This window comes from Takifugu flavidus, chromosome 14 (genome assembly GCF_003711565.1).
Source record: "Takifugu flavidus isolate HTHZ2018 chromosome 14, ASM371156v2, whole genome shotgun sequence".
NCBI classification, from domain to species: domain Eukaryota; kingdom Metazoa; phylum Chordata; class Actinopteri; order Tetraodontiformes; family Tetraodontidae; genus Takifugu; species Takifugu flavidus.
In genome coordinates this window covers 12,620,826-12,646,851 of record NC_079533.1, presented here as the reverse complement: position 1 = coordinate 12,646,851, position 26,026 = coordinate 12,620,826, and the positions used below count along the sequence as shown (strand labels likewise).

Below are 26,026 nucleotides of genomic sequence, written 5' to 3'. Positions count from 1 at the left end.
GTTGCTTTTGACGAACCGAGAGGGGAGGGAAATTAGGAGGGACGGGACCAGATGGAGAGAAAGGCACACAACCAGAGACGGCGAATGAGTATTAAAATGGAGGAATTAACCCAGGCGATCATTTAGGGGCTCCGTAGAGGGAGGGCACAATGCACAGAGCCAAAAAAGGGAAGTGACGACCAGGTGATGCTTTTGCTGACTGCGGTAAACATGGTTTTACATTAGCGCTGTGATTTATAGGACTGGGAGTCTAACAAGCCCGCGTCTGGTGGGACTACCGGCTGATAAGAGCAGCGTTGTAGCTACTCGATACTTAATGTGGCTACAGGATAACAGCACGGTCACCGTGAGAGCAGCCTGTAAAAACAAATATTTTCAAACTAATTACGGTTCCATGCGCTCGTGTTCTGACCCTCAAGACTGAGGCGGGGATTGTCTGGCTTACAAAAAAAGAGCCGAGCCAAGTCCATTGGTTGGAATAAAAGAGTTCAAACCACAAACGGGACGAAGTTGCGCCCCAGCTGGTTTAATCACATTGAGTAACTTGTGCTCTGCTGGTGCACTCGCCTCTGGTAGGAAAGCAGAGCGTGCGCTGCCAAAAAGGAGTTCATTTTCCCATTTCCCAACCAAAAAAATAATGACTTAGCATTCATCATTTTACTCAGTTATTACTGCAGAGTCAGCGGCCGTGCAGCGTGGCCGTGTAATGTCTGTTTAACACGCGGCGCCGACGTGGCGTCTCTCTAAGCAGCAGGAAAACTAGTTAATTCCGCATGAAAGCCCTCACTCGCAATTAAACCGAACAGGATACATTTGTGATGTAAGCCAAACAAATTAGCCCTCAGTTGTCTGGTATTAAATATAACCGTGGATTGAGACAAGCTAAAGTCTGCTCTTGATTTAGGATGCTTGGCTGAGAAGTGGAAAGCACCCCGATATAATCCAATAATAATAAAAGAGCCACTTTTAATTATGTTACATAACTGCCATTTTATAAGGCGGCCCAGCAGACAAATGGAATGTGTGCTACACAAATAAGGACATCGGGTTGCATTCGAGCGTGCACCTTCAGAGGTGATGGATGGTCGGCGACAACACGAGCGTGTTGCTTCGTTGGCACGATTCAAAGATCTGTTAAAATGGGCCTTATTTAAACGACCCGTTATTTACCTTAAGCTAATAAAGCATTTAAGATGTGAATGCTAAGTTAGGAGGTTTACAAACAAGTCTGTTCTTAAGTTCATCTGTTCAAGTGTGTTTGTGTGCTACATAGTGAGGACCAAGAACAAATTTAACCTGCAAAGTGAGGACATTCTTGGGAAGTGAGGACATTTTGACTGGTCCCCACAACTTCAATGAACTGTCTTAGGGTGAAGGTTAAAGGTTTAAGGTTAAAGTTAGACTTTAGTTGAGGTTAAGATTAGTGCTGGGCTTGTACTTTGAGGTTAAGGGATGTGTGTCCGGTGTTGTTGTGCATAATCCATATTGAGAAAAATTCTACAGTTCACAAGTAAAGTGGGGACGTTTTAGTGAAATATGGACAATTTGACTTCAAGGTCTGTTTGAGGGTTAAGACTTGGTGTTGAGGTCAAAGTTAGGAGGTCAGGGTTAGTCATCTAGTTGTGATGGTTTGGGTTTCTGAGAGTCCTCTCAAAGATAGAAGCACCAGGTGTGTGTGTGTGTATATGATAATCAGGCTTTTTATGTTTGACTCCATCTGTCAACCTTTAAGGAGAAAACCGAGGAAGAAGATTAAACCCAAATGTGAAGAAGTCCCTGTTCCCAGACCTATAAAACAGATGTAATGTGGATGAGATGGGGGGGAAAAAAGGCCCGTTCGAGTTCTAATGAAGGCTCCAGGAGAGAAGACATCATATTGATGATACCATGATGGCCTTGAAAATATGTCCAACTCTCCCGTCCTCTCTGGGCAGACGAGTGTTGCCTGTGGCCGATCATTAGCTGAAACCCGACGTTCAAATGACTACCTCATTTAGGCAAAACTATCACTGTGGTGGTTCTCCAAATGTTGTGTTATACGAGGAACATTATCCTTATTACAAAGCAACAGCTTGTGGCCTCGTGTCCCAACTTCCCTGAACTAGCTCGGCCATGTTTTGGGCTTTTGTTTTTCCTGTGCAGCATTAAGGCAGCGAACGGTAATGTCCCCCAAGAGGGACTTCTCCTGGCTGCATTTGCATCCAAGCACAGTTGAGGTTGATGCTATCATTATGTGCGGCTGCTCGGAGTCTTGGTAATTTGTGGAATTCCCCGGGAACGCGGCAGAACTCCTCGGGGAGAGGGGGAGAGAGCCCCGACGTGCAGAAAGGAGCGGCTCGGGAGTTCAGGCTGAGCAGGGGAAATGTGGGCACGGGGAAAGAAATATCACAAGGAGTCAAGTCAGGGGTGCGTGATGGATGCCATGAAAAGGTCTCATATTCCAGCAGTGCTGCTTTTCCTTTTTTTATTTATAGCAATAGCACAGTAATGAATGATCGGTGGAGTTTAAAAAAGCGACGTCACGTTTGGACCTGAGACTTGCGAAGTCCAGCTTCTATGAAAATACATTTCCAACCATGACTGAGCCGTCAGTGTCACGGCTGAGGGTTTTGTATTTTTATTTTTGCAAGCTCCCACAAAGAGAAGAGGTCAATCCCTGGCCGCTCACCCATGGAACCAATCGTGGCACCCTGCAGGGCTGAGGTTTAGAGCGGTCCCAGACCAGAGCCAAAGTCAACTTTAATATTCTGGTCAGCTCAGCTTAGTTCCAGGGGGTAGAACCATCGGATCACTCGGTTCCTTCCCTGCTCAGCATCATAAACTGAATTTATGGAGGACAGAGAACCCCAGATTTCTCCTGATACCCCCCCCCCCCACCACCCCATTGTCCCCTGTCCTTGAACGCATCAAGACTGAATGCAGACTTGGGTTGTTTCTATTGGTCAATATAATAAACAGGCTCTTAAAGTCACGCAAGTCAATACGAAAATGATTCCAGCATTTTCCCGTGGATGTCATTAAAACAAGTTTTCTGACATTATGGCGCAACAATTTAAGTTTTATTGCTGCTTTTCAGGAGGTGATTATAGCAATTAACCAAACTGGAAGTGAAGCTCTCTTTAAAAAAGAGTGGATGGAACATTTTCTTGATGAAAAGCAGGGTTGAAATTAAACACAAAGGCTTTCATTTTTGGTGGCTGCCGCCTGTAAAATAATGAGCTCCCACAAGTGACTTTTCCCTCACTGTTTGCATGTCCTTCCCTCACTTGAAGGACAAACTGTGGAGGAACGTAGGAAGGCTTGCAAAGCATAGCTGAGCCGAGGAAGCAGAGAGAAGAGTGAAGCTGGAACAAAGAGGGAGCAAAGATGTAGCGAAGAAGGAGCGAGAGCAGAAGTCTCGGGAGAGGCTATCCGGCTGCTGCTCGGGATGTCGGCGTCACAGGAAACGGACAGGAAGTGGACAGGAAGTGGACAGTGGCCGAGACAGACGTATGCCACGAGAGCTCTCGGCGATCAGACTCCCAAAAAAAGAGGAAAGGAAAAGAAAGTGGGAGATGCCTGCCGAGACAAATCCAAGTCTACCGAGGAGAAAACGCAAAAATCTAAACATGTGAAATTTAGTCTACAAAGCAGGACCCCCCCCACCACCACCCCACTCCACCCCAAACGCCACCACCACCCCAAAGGAGAAGAGATGAGGAGAGATGTCGGGATGAAATGCAAGATAATGACTGCAGGACGTCATCATTAAAAAAGAGTAAAAGTAATGCTGATACCCCCCCCCCCCCCCCCCCACACACACACACACACGGGAGGGGGGGGGGTGTAAGAAGGGGGGAAAAAAGCCTCCTCTCTCTGCTCCTCTTCTAAAAAGAAGCAGCTTTATTACATAACAGTCTCAAGGCTCCACAGCTCACATGCTTTTGAAAGAAGAACCACGTTTGCCTGAACCTGAAATCGGAGCCGTTTCTCTTTCTGTTTTTATTCTGTTGAAGTGGCGACTGACTCACTTTTATACGCTGCCACAACACACCATCCCCCCGATGGTGCCGCTAATTATTAGAGCCCAGCAAAGTAAAATAAAATATCTGGTTTTGTCAGGTTTGGTATAAAATGCTTTAAATGAATGCTAATTTTGCAGATCAGGAAGTCAGGCAATTTAGGCAAAAGTCATGATAAAGACTGAAAGGTTCACCTTATTGAAGCAGAAAGCCCTCAAAGTTTGGACTCAGGAAAAATAAGAACAAACATGATTGATGTTTTGATACACAGTGTTTTGGGCTGAGATGTCAGGGGATCAATGAAAGTCAGAGTTATTCTCCAGTCACTCCAAATATCTATAAAAATGAGTAAAATATTGCGTTCCTGTCGATACTTGAAGAAACGTGCTTGCCTGGACCACTCTGGTGCCCCGTCTCTGATGGGACAGACGTGGATTTGATCCGAATATTCCTCTTTTAACACACGGCACAAGGACAGAAGTGTAGCCACAGCTTTCATTTGGTTTTCTTTTTATTTAAAGTCTAATGCAGAGAATCAGATTCTACAGGGCCATACCAACCAAAAGGAAACCCCCAAAAAAAAGAACATTTACAGAGGGTTCGACATTTCATCTACATCCATCAGAACCAGCCCTCGAGCCTCCGCCACATCCCCGCGCTGCGCACGTGGGACAGTCCCGCTCCCAGTCCTCCCATCATAATCAACCTTTGTGCTTTAGAAAATTATTATAATTTTTTGTTTTTTTACATTTCAGTGAAAATCTGAAGATATTTTCTTTGATAAAAATACAAGAAAACAAAAGAAAACTTCCAGTAGGTACCTATTAATAACCAAACACTCAATGTTGAAAAGCAGGTGCTTCAGAGAACAGCAACACACCTCGCATCTAATGACGGGAATGACGGATGTGCCCACGGATGGGGTATTTACAGGTCATGTCTGCATGGCCTTTGAGTGGAAAGGTCAAAGTTGGAAGCTCATGATTGCACTCTGCCACGTCTCTCTCTCTCTCTCTCTCCTCTCTCTCTCTCTCTCTCTCTCTCTCTCTCTCTCTCCTGGAGCAGTAAATGTAGTAAAGCAGAACCTGGCTCAAAAATGGAGCGTCCAAAATTCCCTTTTCCTGGAATTCCAAACTCTCCGGCGTTCCCCGTCACACGGGCGAGCTTTGGGAAACGACGGATAAAGTGACCCCTCGGAGGAAAAGGACATTTTCGAGGAAATAGAAACGCAGGATTAACCAGATGATCGTGCTGAAGTTTTGCTCCTTTTGTATTTTTTTTATACTATTTCAGTCTCTTTGTTGCATTTTTCTGCAGGGAAACGTGCAATCGCTCGAGAACGCCACTTTTCTTTCAACCGGCCACACATCTGAGTGAGCGGACAAAGCGAAAGTCCGATTGTGTTGTTTGGTGTCACCCTGTATCACCACGGTAGAAAACAAAGACGACAAATCATAATGTTGTGCAGCTGACGTAAATGCTAAAATGCTAAGCTGTTGATTTTTTTCCCCATTTCCTTTTCTTGTAAATGTAAAACACCATGTGGGGGGGGGGGGGGGGGGGGTAAACAATGTGGTTCCAAGCTGTCCTTGCATAGCATGATGCTAACTACATAAATGTAATGTTATTGTTCTAAATGTGCAAAATGCATAACAATAGGTTGATAATACAAACAATATTCATCATCTTACAGTTGTAGCTAATACCTTTTAATAGAATCAAATACTGTATGCTTTAAGTATTTTACATATATATAGAGAGATTTTTCTGTCATGATAATAAACATACATACAATATTTTAGAATTCACATATCTTTATACAACTCTTCCTCCTCAACTTTGCGGTTCCCTGACCCTCTGCTTGTGGGTTGAGTGGCTGCTAACAGGAGACTGTTAATGGGGGTGTGGGGGGGTGACCTTCTTAATGAAATGCAAATAATAATAGCAACAACCCGTTATTGCGTCGTAACGTCTCTGGTCATGGCACATTCTTTTCTTTCCAGCGCACAAACAGAGTTTTGCAGGGTTTTTTTTTTTTTTTTTTTTTTTGTGGTTTCTGGATCAAGAACGGAGCTCCAGAATCCAACATGACTGCACGATGCCTGTTTTCTACAACTCCGACAAGTAGACAGGGGTCAGTGTAAAGCTACAATGGATATAACCGCCAGAGCGAACGTCAGCTCCAGGTCCTGGAAAAGCCCTTGCTAATTAATATTGCTACATCAACGTAATTCATAAATGGACGGTTCAGAAATCTCAGCATGCCACGTCAGAGTATGTTTGACTCTTTTCGATAAACTGAACAAAGAGCAAGCAACAAAACCACAAAGAAAGCATTCTTTTTTTTTGTTTCTTTTTTTCTCCCCCGCGTTAAATTCTGGTGGTTTTTCTTGGAAGAGGGATTGACATGCTACAAAAATATATTCATCTTCGTCACTATCGAAGTAGACGTGTCTGTGCGAAACCCGGCACCGACTGAAGCGAGACCCCGGTGCCGCTCCCTCTGTCTCCTTCCTTCCTTCCTTCCTTCCTTCCTTCCTTCCTTCCTTCCTCCTTCCTTCCTTCCTTCCTTCCTTCCCTCCTTCCTTCCTTCCTTCCCTCCCTCCCTCTGTCCCTGTCTCTCTCGTCTGCTCGGCCAACAAGCAGCCACGGTTGAGTCCGAACGGGCGTGTGATACTGAGAAAGGCAGTGTAGCTGGTATTTTCTGAGTGTCGCGTCTCAATTCTCAACTGAAACCGAAGGGGGGGGGACACAAGGGCCAGGGGGGCACAGCGGGAGGGAACGCATGGGTGTGACATCAGGTAGCCCCGCCCTAAAGGAAAAATACTCAAAAGTTCGGAAATAATACTTTGCTTTGAAGGTGAAATGCGCTCCAGGACTTTGAGACTTCTTTAGTTTTACATTCTTCCTCAAAACGAGCCGATCCTGTTCGATCCCGCCGCTGCCAACGGGACGCTAACGATGGCGAGAAACACTTAAGCTTTTTTTTATTTTTTAAGTTGTATTTTTTGGGTGTTTTTATGTAGAAAGTGTCATAATTAGAAACACAAATGAACGCCAAAAATGCCCCCCCCCCCCCCCCCCCTCCGTGTTTTCAGTAAACAGACTCTTTTAGTTACACTTTGCAAAGCTTGAACATATTTGACATCTCTAACATCTGGTGATATTTACAGTGCTGCGAAAGAAACGAATGCTGGATGAGACCAGAGGTGGCGGGAGCGCCGCCGTCGTCTTTTATCCGTAAATAAACGCTGCGTCTACGGAGACCATGTTTTATTGCTATAGCAGAAACCCTAACACATTGTGGTCAATGACATAATCAATCCCATAAAACACCTACAGCGAGCCGAGGGCACGTCGACAGGGGCTGAGCGTAGCGTTTTGGCTGCTTATGTCAAATAAAGCGAGCTGTCGGTCAATGTTCGTCCGCGTGTTGCTGTTTTTTTGGGGGGGGGGGGGGATGAACAGAAGGGATGAGATGCCCCTCCCATGCATATTCACAAGTGACTTTTACAGTGTCAGTGATCTGTTGAAAACACGGGATGGAAAAATAAACAACAGAAAATCAAAAGAAAAGCCCCCATTTACAAGTTTGGGCTATGTGCAGTTGAAGAATAGCAACCTCTTGGCTATATATTTATAGGAACATTTTTCGCCATAGCAACATCAGACCTGAACAACAGCCTCCCCAAAAAAAGTCTGTGTGGTTATTGTTCTTTTTTTCTCTCTCTCTTTCTTTGTCAAACTTTGAGTAAACAAGCAATGCGACAACTGGGGCTTCGGCCCAGCACGGACACCATGTTTGTTTGAAACGAAACGCTTGTTTTAAGGAGGAATAGGAAAGAAAATGAACCAGAAACACGGTTGTAATTTCAACGGAGCGAAACGCGGATTAGTGTGGATTCATCCCCTGCAGTTTGGGCTTCTTATTCAAGTAGGTCGCCCAGTAGACCAAGTTAAAGGTTCCAAAGAGCAGAGGGAAGGCTATTCTGGCAATCCTGTCTATCTTGCTCACACTGTTAAAGGTCTTCTTGGCCTCTGGGGGTTTGGGCTTTGGCTCCTCTTTGGGCTCAGTCGGGGGCGGCGGGGCGCTTTTGGCGATCGTGGCCAGTCCAGGGTCCCTGGCAATATTGGGGGCGAAGGCTGTCGCAGTGGCGGCTGGGTAGGCGGTGGTGTTGTTCTTCTTCAGGAGGGACTCCTTCTTTTTCTTTTGCTGATTTGGTTTGGAGGATACATTTAAGGGAGGGGGGGAAACAACAGAATTTGTAAATACCAACGTAATACTGCTTTTTATACGTTATTTGCTTTTGATTGAACGTGGTTCCTCTGGGGGGTTTTTCCTTCAGTTCTGTCTGCTTTAAACAGCCACGAGGCTGGAGAGGATGCTGCCGCTAACTGCAGCGCGGAGACAAGTGGAGCAGAAAGCACAAGACGAACACTAAACTATTAATGTTGGTGTCATGTTATTCAAACTCCATTTTCTATTAGATGAGGTGGCAACAAGAGCAGAATGCTCCTGGCCTTGATCCCTCCACACTGACACGCTAATGTTCTATTTTATATTATTTCTTCCACATGTTTTCATCTACACTTTCTTTAATAACATTTTTAATAGATTTGAAACTTAAAAATCCTTGAAGTCTTTGAAGTCACAAAACCTGTATTTTTTATACATACATACACATATATATATATATACACACACACACACACACACACACATACACACATATATACCTTCTCAGGCACCACACTTTTCCCATCCCAGGCGTATCCCCTCTTGGTGAAGTAGTTGACTGTGGCAAATTCGATAAGGGCCGAGAAGACGAAGGCATAGCAGACGGCGATGAACCAGTCCATAGCTGTGGCGTAGGCCACTTTAGGAAGTGAGTTCCTGGCGCTGATACTGAGGGTGGTCATGGTCAGGACGGTGGTCACTCCTGTGGGGAGATACACAGAAAGGCCGTGAGGAATCGGGTCCAGTCCTTCACATTCATGCTAGCCACTGATGCTAATGTGTGCGTTTATGTTCAAAGGGTAAATCCGATGCTATTAACGACGCTCGGTATCATTTCCTTTCAGTATATATTCCGTTTTTGAAATGGAAGCTGTGCCATCCCAGCCTGAAACCTGAGAGGATGCATGGGAGAGGAATTGGGTCAGGGCATACCGAATGATGCAGCGCATCCGAGAATATGCGACTGCAGAGGTTTCCACACCACATCACATCAGCCTGAATAGCAAATGATGCACTAACGCAGCCTGGGCTGAAGCGGAGGGAGTGAACGTCCGGACCCTCACGTTTCGCTCCACACATCTCTGCCTGCACGTGCAGCAAGAGGCGCAGGCTAACGCGCGCCTGCAAACGGCGTCCCTGCAGACTCAACTGCATGTTTTCCCCAACGCAGTGGCAGCATTTGCATTTCCGGCTGCGATCTGATCCACTTTTAATCACTGATCCACCTCATTATATGCTAAAGATACATTTCTGCTCGCTAGCATGACATGCTGGACTCCTCTAGATGTTCCATGCACTCCAGCTCCCTTTAGAATTATTCATTTCTTTCCCCCCTCTCTCTGGCTATGATGAAGTGTTAAATGATGAATCACACACTCCTCTTCCTCCCACACAGTTTTGGCCCTGCTAACTCTGTACTCTGACACGACGCATAAAGGGTGATTATTAAGCTCTCATTAGTCTCAGCCAAATAAATGACTGGTCACTAATAACCGAGCAAGACGCCGCTGTGGGACTAACCGGACCCACATTGCAGCTAAAAGATGGTGTGTGTGGTCCGGCAGGTCTGCTGTTCATTACACAAGAACCACACAGCTCGGCCGCTCGGTGTCGTTAATTGTAACATAACAGAAGGATTTGGCGTCTTTGATTAGATGTTCGAACTGGCTTAATTCGATCCTAACGGACATACAGGGGTGACCAGGAGTAACACCTGCCCGATCACCACGCCGGCTGTTATTGTTCTTGAGCAAAACTAGAACAAATTAGAAACAAAATGTCACCTGGCTGTGCCCCCTCCCCCCAGGTTGGGACTTCTCATTTTTAATAGCTTTTTGTGTCTGATGGTCAACAAATCCCACATCGCCCGTCTTCACCGACACCTTCTGGGTGTTTTTCTTCTGGTCTGTTACCTTGTATGAAGTCTGCGATGGCGTACACGAGAGCAACGATAACGTCCAAAGGGCAAGATGCTGCTGGGGGGGAGAGGCGATAAGAAAAGAGCCCCCCCATCCCAACACAGATGCCTCTTAAGAGGAACTCATTAAATATGTGAGCGTGAAATAATATGGCGGATATCTGAGGGAGGTCAGATATGTTCTCAATCGTCCCATTATTTTTTGAGACCATCCAAGTGGGTATTGCGTAAAGGCCTCGGTGCTTGGAAACACACACTATGCATTTTACTGTATTTGACAAGCCGGGTTGTCATGGAAACAGGCGTTCATAATCCTCCACCATCCTAATACCACGAGAGAGTAGACAAAGCAATAAGAACAGAACTAGATTAACCGGCACACAGCTGTTTGCCTCCACGCAGCCGCCATGTTGCACTACGCGTCCACGTCCGTCCACGTCCGTCCACGTCCGTCCACGTCCGTCCACGTCTGTCCACGTCCGTCCACGCCGCTGCTTCCAGGCTCTGGGTGTTGCCTCCACACCTGCTAACCAGGTAGATGGCCCCTCGGTCCCGCCTCGCCTCTGCTAGTTCATAGATCTGCTTTGATTGGTTGAGCGAGTTGGTTCATTAGAACACGAGTTGGTTCTAATGACTCATTTTTTTGCATTTTGTTACTAATAGACTAGAGGCTCTGAAGGCCGGTAATGAGCAAACTTACCCATCTGGAAAGTTCTAACTGGATTGATAGTATAGAAAGTTTGTTCTCCAGATGCCCTTCCACTCAATTTAGGCCCGTGTGCACTGACACATGATTTATATGATACACATCTTTTAACAAGGTTTTTGCCTCTCACGCTCGCTCACAAATCAACACCCACACGCAAACATACGGAGCGGTGGAGCCAAAATAAACGTCAGGATATTGAGAAAGATGGCGAGGGGGGGGGGGCAAATTCAGATAAAGTAAATTGGAGATTTAAGGTGATGAATGGCAAGGTGATGCGGGGTGATTTCAAGGTGCGCTATCGCTGCCGCCCCAGGGCGAGGAAAAGTTAGCCCGCACCCGCTCGGAGAAAAAACAACGCGGGTTTCTGCTCACAGTGAGGCAGAACTTATGGGATGTTGACTTGGATGATCATTTTGATAAACCTGGGGAGCCCTGGTGGCACCGAGAAGCTGCAAATAGAATTATTTAAAGTAAATCCACTAATTAATGACTCCTCGGGGGTCTAGTTGGTGAAACCTTGCTCTCCATCTCTGAGCCTCAGCATCACCTGGCAACGTTCTCAGACCATTGAGAAAATGCTGCATTGTCATTTGCAACCTTTGTGGGATCAGTTTGGGGAGGAACTAGCCTCCAGGAATATGGCTGACCCCCCCACCCCCCCCCCCGACCCTGCAGCTCGCTCCCTCTGCTCTTGGGGGCAGAAAAGTGCCCGCCACATTGGTTCGGCTTAACAAGCCACCAAACAGCTGAAATGTGGGACAAGGTCAAAATTTCTTTAGGCGAGGAGGGAGGTCTCCCGTTCCTCGTCTATTTTAGCAGCAGCTACCGTCCCAACGGAACGGGGACACGCCACGATCAACCCCTTCAGCGCCTCTGTTTGGATCCCCACATCCAGCGAACTTTAGCACGTTTTAGCGGTCCGACTAAAATCAAGTCACACATGTGATCATGTTTTTGGGCTTGATATTCAATCCATTTCCTTGAAATGGAAGGTTTGTTTTCCCCCCACTTGTGGTCGTATGGATCTTCTATGCGAATATTTTGACATTCGTATGAATATGAAAACAGCGTTGGCGTCTTCGCTCAGCTGGACCCCTGCAGTGAAGCTGTCAGTGTTAATTGGCAATCAGCATCTCTGCTGGCCTGCAAGTAGTCATATATTCTGGCCTTATCAATAACCGAGGCCCTGAAGGGTGCGTGTGTGTGTGTAGGTGTGTGTGTGTGTGTGTGTGTGTGTGTCAGGGCTGCTGACTCAGAGGCACATTAGCTTCAGTATTGCTGCATCACTTCCCATTCGCATAAATGAAGAAATGAAATGATGAATTGCCGATTGATTGGCGGCTGACTTAAATGAATCTACTTGCATGGCAGCTGTGGGAACTAGATACACACACACACACACACACACACACACACACGCACACACCTCTCTTCCTCTCTACAATGTTATCAGCAATCTCGAATTCATTAATTCCCGCTGGCGCGCTACCAGCGTGAGCGCAGAACTAACAAACACATCAAATATTCACATGTGTAAATATATAACCAAACTTCACATGAAGGAACACATCCCATAATGAGCTGCGGCATTAAACGGAATCACGGGAGACCCTAGGTGCTATCAGCTCCACAGCACGGTGGGTGGAGGCTAATCTCCTGAGCCCAGAGCACCATATCAGCACCATCGCCAGCCGTTTCCCTTCCTTTTCTGGTTTTGGACCAGGAATAAATAAATCACCAGCACACCAAACTGCCTATAAACCAATCAGCCTCTTAATCGGAACAGTGATGAATAAGATAACTGTGCCCACTGCTGTGTTTTTAAATTGCCTATTCATCTGCGGGGCAGGCTTTAGGAAGCAGATTTAGCGCACCGTGCAATTTAAACTGTTAGTTTTAATGCTGTGTTACACATGTTAATGGCTTCCTGTGTCAGCCAGGGGCGGCTCGGCTGGAAGTTAAAACCTGGCCACATTTGGTGCGTATATGAATGTATGCGTGTAATACGAGTGTAATATTTGTTTATTTTTAGCATCAGTGCACTGACCAGTATCCCCCTCAAGCGTATTTGTCCAATTTAGTCAGCTAGCGCTGACGTAAGCGACATATTTGGGGCTTTTGGGGGGATTTATTATCCCACAGCGTTGGTGTGGAACACGTGAGCACGTGTGCGCTCTGATCAACTCTGTCCTCTTTAGAGACCCATTTGATTATTTTATTTAGTGTTCTGGTAGGTTCTGGGATGAGCCGTGAGGAGCAATACTTTGGACCTGGCGTGCAGAAACCGCATCCAGGAAGGGGAATATTCTCTGGTTTGAGGATTGAATTATTCATCGGTGCCTTTTTCCCTATTGATTTGAAATATTGGGAATGCAGCTCTGGACTTAATGGAACAACTTCTTCATTTCACCTTTAAACATCAGACATTATAGATGCTCGAGCCATCAGCAGCCCCCCCCCACCACCACCCCCCCACCACCACCTGGGCCTGTGGTCAGCAAGTGCTTTAACCTGCCTTGAAATAAGTGCTCCTTTACATTAACGCACGTTCTGAGGAATCCATCCGTCCCCTCTCTAACGCCAGCATCCGTCTTTCTCTCTGCATGTCTGCCCTGATGTGACCGGCACCTCTCGGTTTAGGTGTGTGTGTGTGTGTGTGGGGGGGGCGGGCATTTTAGTGTAAACATTTAATCTAGACATTTTGTTCTCGTTCTCGACACGTGTAGCGCTTAAATCTTTGAGCTGGCGACACCCAGAGGACTTAGGAGGCACGTGTGTGTGTGTGTGGTGTGTGTGTGTGTGTGTGTGTGTGTGTGTGTGTTTTATTAATGATTCATTTTCAGAGCCTTGCAACTTCTACGAGTCTCAGATAATGCATATTAATTCCACATGTGCTGCGTGTGGGCTGGGATGGGCAGCGAAGCTGCTTCTGTACGTGCGCCCGAGTCCGTCCCATCTGTGTGCGCATTTGCAAACCGCGTGCACGTAATCTCACAAAGCGGCACCAGCAAAACAGCATAGGGGTGACACGCACACACGCACACATGCGTGCACGCCCTAGATAGTTGTTTGAATCTAATCTAGGCCATCCTCATTTCGCAGCGCACGTGACGAGCACTGCAGGTAGCCAGCTGCACGCGCGGGCTAACCACACGAAAGCACCATGACGTCGCGGGAGAGCACGAAGACACCGGCTGGGTACCACGGGGCTACGGGAGGCACAGGCGTCCACGACAGGGAGGAGAGACGGAGGGAGAGGGGGGAGTAAAAACCCCGCACAGGGCGAGGTAACTCAAGGACATTCCGTCTGCCGCTGTGCTCGGCTCGTACCGGGCACGCCGCAGACTGCCACGAGCTTTCCTTTTGGGCGCCGTTATGTAAGACGCGAGTGTGGCAGACAGATACAGGCGTCTGCACGCACGCTCTCAACGCATTTAACGCGGACATCTCAATTCACGCCGAGGCTCCTGCTTGTAGCAGATGATTAAAGCTCACAGCCACCTCACTGACACCGGAATCAGTCTTTGAACATCGTTCAGATGCGTACTTTGGCGTTCGGCGAGCAGGGATATCGCTCTCCTTGCTGAGAATTACAGAATTACACCATTCTTTCAATGCAGTGGAGTTGCCAGGCAACCAGTGAGATACCAGGAAGTGACTGTGGCTGCAACACGGCGTCGTCTTCTCTTTTCAACATCGACCCCGAAAATAACATCCGTGCTACATGCGAGGACTAATCACCTTCAGTGATGAATGTAAAGTTGGTAAGATGAGATTTTTAAAACAAACTAATTACAGGCACATTTCCAAGTGTAATAGTTTGATAACAACTTCCCAATAGTGTCATTTTAAGGATGATGATTATGAAGTTGCAATAAACCTTGTGTAGTTTTCGACCTGCTAGCTTGTAGAATTTTACTGATTGGTTAGTGAGTCTAATGAACCCCCCCACCCCCCAGCCCCCACTCCTGGTGGATGTTAAGGAAAGCTGACTTACCAAAGACAGTTCTGGCAGGGACGGACTCTCTGTTCAGCCAGAAAGACACCTGAGAGAGGATGACGGTCATGATGCAGGGCAGATACGTCTGGATCACAAAGTAGCCAATTTTCCTCTTTAGGTGGAAGTGAGTGGTCATGACCACATACTCTCCTGCAGGGGGGATGTAAAAAGAAAAACACAATGAATCCTTTATTTTCCTTTATATACAGTCTATTTTGAGGCCTAGTTGTGCCTCTTCCCTCAATCTCAAGTGGTTATGTTTCCGAAAAGGGTCTCAATCATTTGCCTTCGGATTTATTGGTTGCTCGTTTCTCCCAGACATGGTCCAATTATCATTACACTACGAAACAATCACATTTAAATCACATCTTGATTTTCCTTTTTTTAAACCATTGCTGTGATTACATGTAGCAAAAATAACTATTGAAATGTCAAGTGTGGGCTAAGAGCATGTTGCTAACAGAGCCGCGTGCCTGGAGGGCATTCGGCTGTGTTAAGCAACACTTTCAGCCCGCAGCTGCTGTCACCGCAAACAGGTCACCCGTCTCATGTTGCCGCTAATTTTTCGGTGGAAAAAAACGAGGTGTTAAAAGCGCACGTCGGTCATCGGGGAGATGACGAATCTGGGACGTCGCCCCCTTTTATTCCGAAGCCGGAATGACGGAAAATCCAGAGTTTTGGAAGGTTGTGTTGTTCTTCTGTGCTGTCTGACGAGTGAAATGGCCGACTGTGTTGCATTCGCTTGTCAAGTGATTCATCTGACAAAAGGGTGCGCGAGGAAACCGTGGTGGTGGTTGGAACCGACCTGTGCTGGACTGCACCACACCAGAATCCACACTCTGGCCCATTAGATCGTACTGGTTGAGCCTGGAGCCATCCTCGGCCACCACCACCGACTGGGCAGCCCCTCTGGTCCACACGTACACCACCTCCGCTCGCGTGTAGGCATCTATCAGAGACGAGTGCAGCCACAAGTTATTTTTGCGGTCCGTCCGCCGTCACGCGCAGCCTCGCGGGGCTTGTTTTTTTTTTTTCTGGGAGCGGCAGGAAAGCCAGGAGGGAAAAACAAAACGAGGTCTCCCGCTCGCATCGCCTGGTTTTGTTTTGCCTCATCTGGTTCCGTCTCATCTTCTCGCCTCCTGTCTTATCTCACCTCTTTCATGTAAATTCTGCCTGTCTCGTCTATTTTGCTCTCCAAGCACGTTATCTTTTTAGCTTGTTAGCGGGTCTGCTAACCCCATCGCCCGTGTTTAATCCAATCTCTTTTATTATCGATGTTTATGAAGTGCTTTGTTGCCTCAAGCTTGCATATACTTTTGCTCAATCATGAGACGCCACTTTGTCGTCCCACAATGTAAAAGAAAAGCCAACAAACAAGGTCCCAGTAGGAGAAAGTGACCTTAAAACAGCCAAGTCAGTCTTCCGTTCCCTCCGGCCAAGCAAACTGTCAAAGCTGCGGCACTGCCGGACCACTGCAGAGGCGCGGATGGCTCCGCCGCGCACTGCAGCATATGAGGGGAGGCTCGTCTCTGAAATATTTAGGGAGCCAGTTCAATTTAAAGGGGCGGTTGAGGCTGGGTCCTGTCACTGGAGCGCTGCGGCGCGATCGCGTGTTGTTACATTTTTGCCGCAGTTTGACCTGCCTCCTTGTAAAATCCAAGCCGCGCTCCCATTTAGTTCCTCCTCTGGCCCTCCGTGTCTCCAAGCGCCCTCATTCTATCTGCTTTTCTTGTCTTTTCAAGGATGCTACAGGGCAGCGGTAGCTGTCAGCAGCGAGCAGCTGGTGCGATACGCTGGAAATATTACAGAGCGCGTTGCCATGGATAAACACAGGTTGTGAGCCGCACGCCTGCCAGGGTTTGCAGGGTCTTGCAGAGCTCTGGCAGGGTTGAATGGGAGGGGGGACCGGAGGGGCCTTGGCAGACAGCTCCTTTGAGTGAACAGCTGTTACCTCACTGTCACCTCTTATCATGGACCAGTGCCGAGGTCACGCAGGACGTCCAGCCGGGAGTAATGACAGTGTGTCAGGGAGGCAGGCCTACATCTGCTTTGTGACATCCGGATAGAAAAGAATGATCCCTGTTACCGCTTTTTGTGACACAGAGTGCCGCAAATAAGATGACGCCATTGGCTGAACCCTCAAAAAAAAGCCCTCCAGCGACGTAAAGCATCGGAAGTTGCAGTCTCGGCATGTGAAGCATCTAAATCCGTGTGTGTGTGAGCGGAGGGACCACTTACAGCTGCCAAACTTCAGAGGACAGGCGTGGGCATCCATTGGGAAGTCTTCAAGGTGCATGGGGCATTCTGCTCTCACCGTGAGCCTGGAGACAAGCACACGCACGTGCACGGTGAAGGGAGGGAACAACGGCAGAGAGCAGAGACGTAGATATGAGGACAGTGGCAACAACCCCCCCCCCCCCCCCCAGCAAAACCAGATTTTGCCACCAACACAGATTAAATAACGTGTTCAAACATCCCCCGACACCGTGGAGCCACGAATAATCCCCCCCACTCCACCCCCCCACCAACACGCGACGCTCCGCGTGTCCTGAGCTGCGGGTGTCTGTTTCTTGACAGCTTGTTGAAAAGCAGCATGCCAGGTCATCCGTGACGCACTAATCTCCCATCCATCTCTCCTCTCGCTCATCTGTGGCAGCAATATGGACCCCGCCTCTCTAAACCCCCCCACACACACACACACACACACACACACATACACACATCGCTAGTAAACACGGTAAAATGAATGCTTTACGATCCCCGTCAGCGCCGGCCGATGAAGCGCGTCGCGGTTTGGACTGTCTACGCTTTTATTTACCTCCCGGGCTGCTGAAGGCTACTGAAGTGACAGCGATTGTTCTAAACTCCACTTAAAGATGGCCATATAGACTGTCCTCCTGCAGGCCACTGTCAGGCACCATCCCCAGCGTGATAAATCAATGCAGAATAAATCCAGTTGATTTTTCCCATTCAGGAAAACAGCGGGAAAAAACAGAGTTTATGGAAATGTCGTGCTATTATCCTTCAAGAGCAATAAATAATGAACAGGAAATAGACCCGTAGTGGCGTGTTGGTTGATGCTAACCTGAGAGGCACGCCAGAGTGGGGCGGCATAATGGCAGACTGTACTGGTTAGAGTGGGGCCATTCAGTTATCGTTTTCAAGCCCGGGCTGGTTTTTCCACGCCAATCTTATTTTGGAATGTTAAAAACGTACGGTTCCATTCAAGCTTCAGACTAAAAGTATCGACTAAAGCAGCACTCGGCATCGGCAACATAACATTTCTGCCGTATTTATCTTCAGGGCGCCATCAAGACGCTGCTGAACAGCCTTTAATCTGTCGGATAAGTGCGAGGAGGGATATGAAGACGGCGCTGATGATGTATTTACCCAATACGAGGTGTGCCGAGCTGAAATGGAGACACTTTGTGGTCTTCTGTCTGAACGCTCCCGATAAAAAGGACAGCGCAGCGGTGTCTGACACCCTTTCTGTCCCTGGATGAAAGTGCACCGTCATGAATGAGCTGCGCCCTTTTTCCTTACCTCATGGTGTAGAGCAGCGTGCCCTCCTCTGTGATCCGAAGCAGCTTGTTCGGCATGGTCATGTTGTGAGCCACCGACTTCTTGCCGTTGTGGAAGAAGGTGTCGGGGGTCCAGATCTTGCTGGCCATCAGGTTGTTCAGACGCAGCACGGCCATGGGCCCTTTGAACTTTAACCTCTCATCCTTCCAGCTCTGTCTGAAGAACACATCGATGGTGTACTCCTGCAGGGGAGGAAATCCCCAAGTAAATTCACGATTGCTGACTTGAGGACTGTACAAGCGTTAAAAAACCCCAACAAAACCCTTAATGAGTTCTCACTCGCTTTTATGTCCTTAAATTTCCCTCAATGTCTCTTTAAGTGAAAGGATCTAATGGGTGGATTTCTGCCTCTAAAGCGATCCTCCCTGTTAGAGCGTAACTGCTCCATATTTCAAATGCTATTACCAGAGCTACCTTTGCTTATTTTCTATTGGTTATTAACACAATTGTGATATTTGTGAATTCCAATTTGGGGATTATTCCCTTTTATGTAATTCAATTGTCGACTATCAGTTATGAGGCAAGCCGCGCCAATTTTTCTGCTTGCGTCTCCAGGGTAACTAGTTTTCCCAATTACAACGGACACAAATAAGAAGGCCTGGACATAAATTAGGGCGACATTTTATTTCGAAGACAGCTAATGACTATAGCTGAGAGCAGCCTGGTTAATGGTTACGCATGACTGCCTGGCAGAGGAAAGGGAGCCTGCAAAAATCACAGTTCAGGCCTTTTTATTGCGGCCCGCGTAAGCTAATTAGCATGGAGTGAAACGGAGCTTCGAGGTGATGGAGGGAGGATATGAAAAGGCAGAAAATGGAGAAAATGAAAGGGGGAAAAAGAAACCAGATCTTTAGCTCTTCCTTCTGGCTTTAAAGCGGCAAAAATAGTCCTGGGTTACAAGTCGGCCAGTGCAATTACAGGAGATTAAGTCAAACAGCCTACACACGCTCTCCACCTTCACGTCACAGCGAGAAGGCTGAAGGTATTCCGTTATTGTTCGATTCATATTGAAGAATTTTAGCCCAAATGTGCACTGTTTTCATGTCTTGTTTGCACAAGATCAGTCTGTAATCTGCACACAATGGAGAGAAATTGTTGCGTGTAGCTGACACCGACGTATCATCCAGCATGATAACAGACATCAGCCGCCTCAGAAATGTGGCTAATCAGAGTAGCAGCCAGTCACATGCAGCTGTTTGTGGACACTTTTCCTCCTGTTATCTCCTCAAACAGGTTAGAGATTAGGTTTACAGTTCATATTTATGTCAATAAAGGTCACTCGCAGGCGTATTTTTAAGCGGCGGTGGCATTTATGCTGAGCGCCGCTGTAAAAATGGGCGTTTCATCAACACGGGAGCAAATTAAATGAATCATTTGATTAACAATTTTTCCACAGCTGGGTGTCGTGGGAGGTTAGAAGATGGGGGGGGGGGGGGAAGGATGGATGTGCACAGGAGGGAAGCGGTGACATTTACAGTGGCTTACCATGTCGTGGTCCGATACTGGTCCAATGCTAGTCACGAAAATGTCAGTCTTGACTTCGGTTACACGCTCTGTTGAAGCAGGAAATTGTCAGAGTTAGTGACTAGCGGCGGCATTCATTAGCCCCTAACTACCTGTTAGCACCTGGCCACGACTCAGCTAGAAAAAGGCTATTTTTTTCCGATGACGACTGGTTTTTAGTGACTCCTCCAGTACCGCTGCAGAACGTCCTACTCTTTAATAAAATCTGGCATAATTGTCCATCTTTTACAATATGGCTGTTTGGTTTCATGCCGAGTCAAGTTTCCTCCCCCAGGGACGAATTCAGAGCAGGTGGCGGCAGCGTGTGAATGAGGTTTGCATGATATCTGTCATAATCCACCATTTCCTCCACTTGGCTTCTGAGCGTCTGGCAGGCTCGCCTTTCTACGGCGGCCCGTTTGATGCCCGCTGCTCGGCACTGTGGGAATCCTCAGTGTCCTTCACATACCAATTTCCGCATTATCTCCCTCGCTCCTCTGTCTTTCACTTCACTCTCTGTTTAGTTCTTTGTCTCGTTGTCTTTCATTTTCCGTTTCCGGATTTGGCTCCGTTTTATTCCTCCCATTTTGTTTCTCCTTCTCAAACAATGGACAGCTGACAATAGAGCGAAGTACGGCCCACACTGTAAAATGCCATTCAATGAGAGGAACTTTTTGCTGGCCGTTTTAAGCACATTTTCCCGGGAGGACGGTTCAATAGCTCTTTTTCCATCACAGCAATCACAACACGCATGGTTTCTGCCATTAGCCATTGTTTTAGCATGTTGCTACACAATGCAGAATGCACACATGCTGATTTCATATTTCCAGCCCTGGCAACCATAAACCCACATGAAAGATTAAAGTCATTCAAATATTTAGCATGAAGCACAAAATACACTAGATGACATGGGTTCACTGACCTCCGAGTCCCGGCCTGAGGCGGTTGTCGTAGCCATCCAGTAGGCTGTCTAAGATCTTGGTGAAGACTGTAGTGTTATCTGTCGTCGGATCTATGCCGTTCTGCCCAGGGCTGGCAAGGCAAAGGAGATTTAACGTCGTCAGAGCGAGGCTCCAAACGCACAGTCGCAACTGCCAAAAAGTACGAACGAACTCTGAATATGAATCATGCATCAAAGGGGACAAGAAACAGAGACAGAGGCTCCGTCCTCTGTAGTTTGCGAGGCAGCTCTGTTGAATGGGCAAGGCGCTCTCCCTTGTGAGTCACAAAGTAGGAAAAATGGACGAGGAAACTTTTTTCCAATCCTGTAAAGGGATGACGTGTTTGTTTGACGCTAAAAATTCAGACGCTGACAGCACGCGGGTGTCATCGCTGTTTTATTCTAATCCTTGGAACAGCAAAGCTCCGCATACGCAACAACCGCACCTGACCAGTATCAGGCCGAGAGAAAGGACGTCGCATTGTTTTTCTGGTATTATCGTCTTCTAGCCCTCAAAGGCTCCCACAAATAAGCTCTTTGAACATGAAACATAATGCTCACAGCGGTTTTAAAAAAACATACCAATTAGTAATTGCAAAAGCAGAGTTTTCGGCCCGTCCGTGCATAAATATCCCATAATCACGATAAGGAAAAGCCTACAACAGCAATTTGCATAATAAAAGCAGGAATGCGACAGAGATGTTAATGCGGGCTCACGTGCCTGCACATCTAAGGGAATGTGGAACAGCAGCCTCCCATGCTAGCTGGCAAACACATGCACGCACGTGTTTGTGTGTCGATAATGATCAGATGAAAGTTTCCCACAATAAAATTTCTCCTGGCATTTTTATGCTGCCATTTGGTTTGATTGCTAAATAGGCAGCAAGTGTTTTTAAATGGGCTCTGCTAACCGATAGGCTACAAGGAAGGAGACGGGTCATCGAGATCAGTTAGCAGAGATTGGCGGCGGGAGCTGGGCAGAAAACTAGAAGGGATATCAGGTGGGCTGTAACACGGAGACACTGGAAAGGCGGAGATAAAGGCGGCGGAGGGAGGTTGGGAAAAGGTGAGGCTGCTGTTCGCTCAAATTGAGGAGGGGATTTTAAAAAAGACACAGCTAACATCAGGGGCTGTGGGATCCTTTTGGAAATTGAGTAGCTAAACATTTAGCTCTCTAAATAAGGCTGCAGCATCCGCGTCACGCATGGATTTGTGTAAAAGGGTTGCTGCGAATCTCTGTGCCACCACTTTCCCTTAATTGTGCAGCATCCCTCTGTCTGCCAAAAACTCCCTAAAAGCCGGCATTTAAAAGTGAAATTAGCGTGAGGGCCAGTTTGTTTTGCATCGGATTCAGATCTGGTGTCTATCTGGGTGTTGGTGGCTGGAGAATGACGCGTCTCAAGAGTCTGACATCGGCCTTCAACTGGTATCGAGAAGAATGGGAGTTTGTTCCGCATTAACAGAATTTAGCAACTCCAAATGATACTATTTTAGCTCAACGGCATCTGTCAGGTCGCTACCTTTGGTTACTGTTGACATTTCTAATTAAGATGTTTTTTAAGTCCCTGTTTGCCACTGTCAAACAGCAGATTTACCATTAATTAAAAATCACAGCGTGAGACATATTTAAATCCTTCCTAGGCACGTTGATTGTTTTGTTACATTCCAAAGAAAAGACAAGGAGATGAGGGAAACGGGAATCATCGTCTGGTTCAACGTCAAGGACCGGAAACCGGGCAGGACATGTTTATCAGCCGGGGGCCATTTCCTAAAACATTGTGCACCATCCCCATCTACAGGTCATCTGAACAGCAACAGTGGCGTTTGCGCTGGCTTCACACGGTCCCTTCCTCTCTGCACCTCTCCGTCCCGACCCATCTCGCCCCCGTCTCACGCTCCTGCGCTTGTCCAATTAAAAGGTGCCTTCTTGCACCGGTGACGTGCTGGAGCAGAGAGCGCGGCCTCTGCGATTCCTGTGTCTCGTTGACCCCCCCTCCTCCCAAGGGTGTGCTTGTGTGTTTGACTTCAGAAACAGGCCTGGATGAGGACATGCGTTAAACCCCTGGTGGATAATTGCTCTGCAGCATTCAGTGACGGATCCTGGCTCAAGTTCTCAGCGACTGTACATCCGGTGCGTTGTGCTCAACTCGCAGCACGTCAGCAGGAATCGGTCGACCCTGAAGCGCAGATGAGACCTTTCCCTTAAGTTTCTCCTGTATTGATGGCTTAGACAAAGGAGGAACGTCTCAAGTGGCTTTTCACGGACACGGGACGTGTCGAGTGATGCGTTCAGGGTCCGCCGCGCGAATTCCGTGAAGACGAGCGACGCCTTTGACAGTGACGTCCCCGCTCCCCCTCACAATGGGACGACGGCTCCGATAATCTCATCAGGGCCGCACTTCTGACATTGCGGTTTTAATTGTAACCTTGTATATACAGCTAGCCTGACGTGTATTTACTAATGCTGCGCTACGCGGCGCTTAAATCGTCCGTGTTAATCCAAGGACGGAAGTGAGATTAGGATGCTTTGAGGTAGATGCGACACACGAATTGATGCCCAGTGTTTGAACCTCGTGGGAAGTGATGCAGCTCCAGTCGGCTGCCTGTGGATCTTACTGCTGTCGACTCATATGAATCACTTTCTCTCCTGCTTTCGGCTTCTGGGGTCACGTCCGAACATCCGCGTGCATACGTGCATGTATGGTCACTGGCGAGCGCATATGCAGGTATTTGTGCACAGTGTGGCTAGAGAGAGCATACACACCCGGTGTGGTGTCTGCTTTGTCGTCGTTCTACGTAGAGTTTCTATTAAAAGGAGTGGTCCCGTGGGGATGCCCCAGTTCCGACCAGAGAGGATCCATGCAGAGTAACCCAAAAACCAAGGAAATGGCCGCAAGCGAGGTTTTTGGTGCAGCAGGTGTGCTGCACATCCTCCTGGATTTAAGGTGACCACGCAGTGGAAGCTAATTCTACTTCCTGTGGTGTTTTTCCAACGCGGCGCACGTCAGAGGTTTGAAAATGAAGGCATGCGTGTGCGTGTGCAGTGGGTGCTGGCCCCTTACCTCTTCCCACCAAGTCCGCTGTTGACGAGCAAGCAAGCCCACAGACACAGGAAGGTGGCCCCGCTCCGTCCACACATCTTTGCAATATGAGGACTTTTCACCGCTGCTGGTCAAAGAGACAGAGACACACAAATATGGATTATTGGAGCGTCACGTGACCCGGCGGCCCGACGTTAACTCCCGCGTTCCCTCCACTTCAGGTGTCAACAAGCAAAGGGAGACGCTCCCCGGCGCAGACCCCCCTGACAGCACATGAATCCAAGCCAACGGCGGTGCCACATGCACTGGGCCGTCGACACGCGCACTTTACATCATCATTCCGAATATCCCCGTCACGTTGACAGAGGCATATTCTGCGCCGTAGCAACGTGGGAGAGCGACTTTAAATAGCCGCTCCGGCATCCGTGAGGAGGCTCCGTACGGGCTGCCTCTCCGTGCGCAGGCACGCGTCATGCGTCTCTGCGTCTGCGGCGCATGATGATTAAGAATAATCAACAAGGCAGCACATCATCGACCACATCAATACTCTCGGTGTGGCACCTGTCTGCACACCCCCACCCCCCCTCTCCCCCAATCCCCCGCAGTGCGCGACGGTGGCGCCGCAATATTCAACCTCAACCTGCCTCAAACAAGCGCCTTCGCTCCCGACTCGATCATTCATCTATGATGTCAGCCATAAGTCATGAAGTAAGCGGTCAGCCAGAGCCATTGCGCGCACCCACTGTCGATCTTGTGCACCACAATCCACGAGCAGACTGATATACTTACTTGCAACAATGCGCCAATTTTCCGAGAGGTCCAAAAATAAATAAATAAATACTAAAACACAACCGACGTTGGGGACGAAACGGCTGCTGCGCTTGGATGTGACGCGCCAACCTGCACTTGTGCACGGATGGGAGTCGATGGACAGACAATACTCCCCGAAAAGCGAAATGGAATAATGGAAATAAAAAGGTATAAATCCTTTGGTTGGCGGGGATTTAACAGAGCGGGGATGATGCAGATTAGCGAGCGGAGGAGAAAATCCCGCACGAGCACACTTTCCAAGTTATTCTGAGGAAATGTCACCCTCTCCCGTTAGGACGCAAAACAGTTTTTTCCCTCTCTCCCCAGCTCGGCAGAAATCTCGCATGCAACTGGCATCCCCGCGACGCTCAATCGAATGCACGCATCGCGATCCAAATCGTGCGTGGCGGAGTAATTAAGCAAATGTGCGTGGATGTGGGTTTGCTCAGAGCGCCGTCCGCGGTGCCGAAACTGGCGGCGCTAGCGCGTCATAAAGCAGCCCGTAAACGATCCCTCCTTCCCCAATAAAACTAGCCCTTGATTCTAGTCGCGTCCGGCAGCACGAACGATCAAACCTTCCCTCTCCGAACCCGCGCCTCTTCCCTCTCTCCTCCAATAAAAACGCGAGAAAATGGAGAAAATCACTTACAGCCGACGTGTCCGTGTATATTCGATGTCCGCTGGCTAAATCCCCAAACTTTTGAGAATAGCTTCTCTAGTCGGACCGAATGAGAAAAATCCTCTGTGATCTCAGATCTGACGAATTTTAGCTTCAGGCTGGAGAAGCGGCTGCTGACGATATGCGCAGGTCTCTCTCACTATTCATCGGCGGTGCTGTAGTGAGTTGAACTCTCTCCGTCTGTCAGCGACATGAAAAAAAATGATGTTCCACTCAACTATACTAATGAGTCTGGTCCATGCCCAATCTGCCTCGATAAGAAAAGCATCGTTTTTGCTTAGGAATTGCGCCCGCATCCAAAAATAACGCGCATCCAGGCTGTGTCCAAGCGCAGATCATTTAGTGTTAGAATAGGCTGTACCAACCCAATATAAAGACCAGCCCGCCCATTTTACATGCAGCGCAATTTAACTTGCACTGCTGTCGCTTTAATCTCTTTTCAGTGGCACCAAAATAAAAATCCTCTTAAATTTTCAGCTGGGATGCCTGCTATTTTGTTTTCGCCCCCGTCGCGCTCGAATGTCTCGCCCCTTGACTCCAACGTGATTGTTTTCACTGATCAAAATTTGACATTTGGGTATCGAATATCCAGACAGCTCGGGTATC

The 26,026-nt window shown here is 47.9% G+C and overlaps 1 protein-coding gene across 7 annotated transcripts in view; it reads right to left on the bottom strand.

Annotated features, from left to right (window-relative positions):
* Positions 1–4,494: 4,494 nt before the first annotated feature.
* The window catches only part of gabra1 (gamma-aminobutyric acid type A receptor subunit alpha1), a 22,040-nt gene continuing 508 nt past the window's right edge, over positions 4,495–26,026 (bottom strand). For 2 of the 7 annotated variants that reach the window (XM_057053526.1, XM_057053527.1), the window contains exons 2-11: positions 25,391–25,600; positions 23,953–24,055; positions 20,873–20,982; positions 19,933–20,000; positions 18,409–18,629; positions 17,104–17,186; positions 15,671–15,814; positions 14,863–15,015; positions 8,739–8,941; positions 4,495–8,214 (exon numbers count right to left, since the gene is read on the bottom strand). In XM_057053526.1, coding sequence (XP_056909506.1) covers positions 7,894–8,214; positions 8,739–8,941; positions 14,863–15,015; positions 15,671–15,814; positions 17,104–17,186; positions 18,409–18,629; positions 19,933–20,000; positions 20,873–20,982; positions 23,953–24,029 — 1,380 coding nt within the window. In that variant the 5' untranslated portion in view covers positions 24,030–24,055; positions 25,391–25,600 and the 3' untranslated portion in view covers positions 4,495–7,893. Of the gene's footprint in view, positions 8,215–8,738; positions 8,942–14,862; positions 15,016–15,670; positions 15,815–17,103; positions 17,187–18,408; positions 18,630–19,932; positions 20,001–20,872; positions 20,983–23,952; positions 24,059–24,720; positions 25,277–25,390; positions 25,947–26,026 lie in introns of those variants that run through there. The other 5 variants (XM_057053524.1, XM_057053529.1, XM_057053530.1 and 2 more) reach the window with 5 other exon arrangements.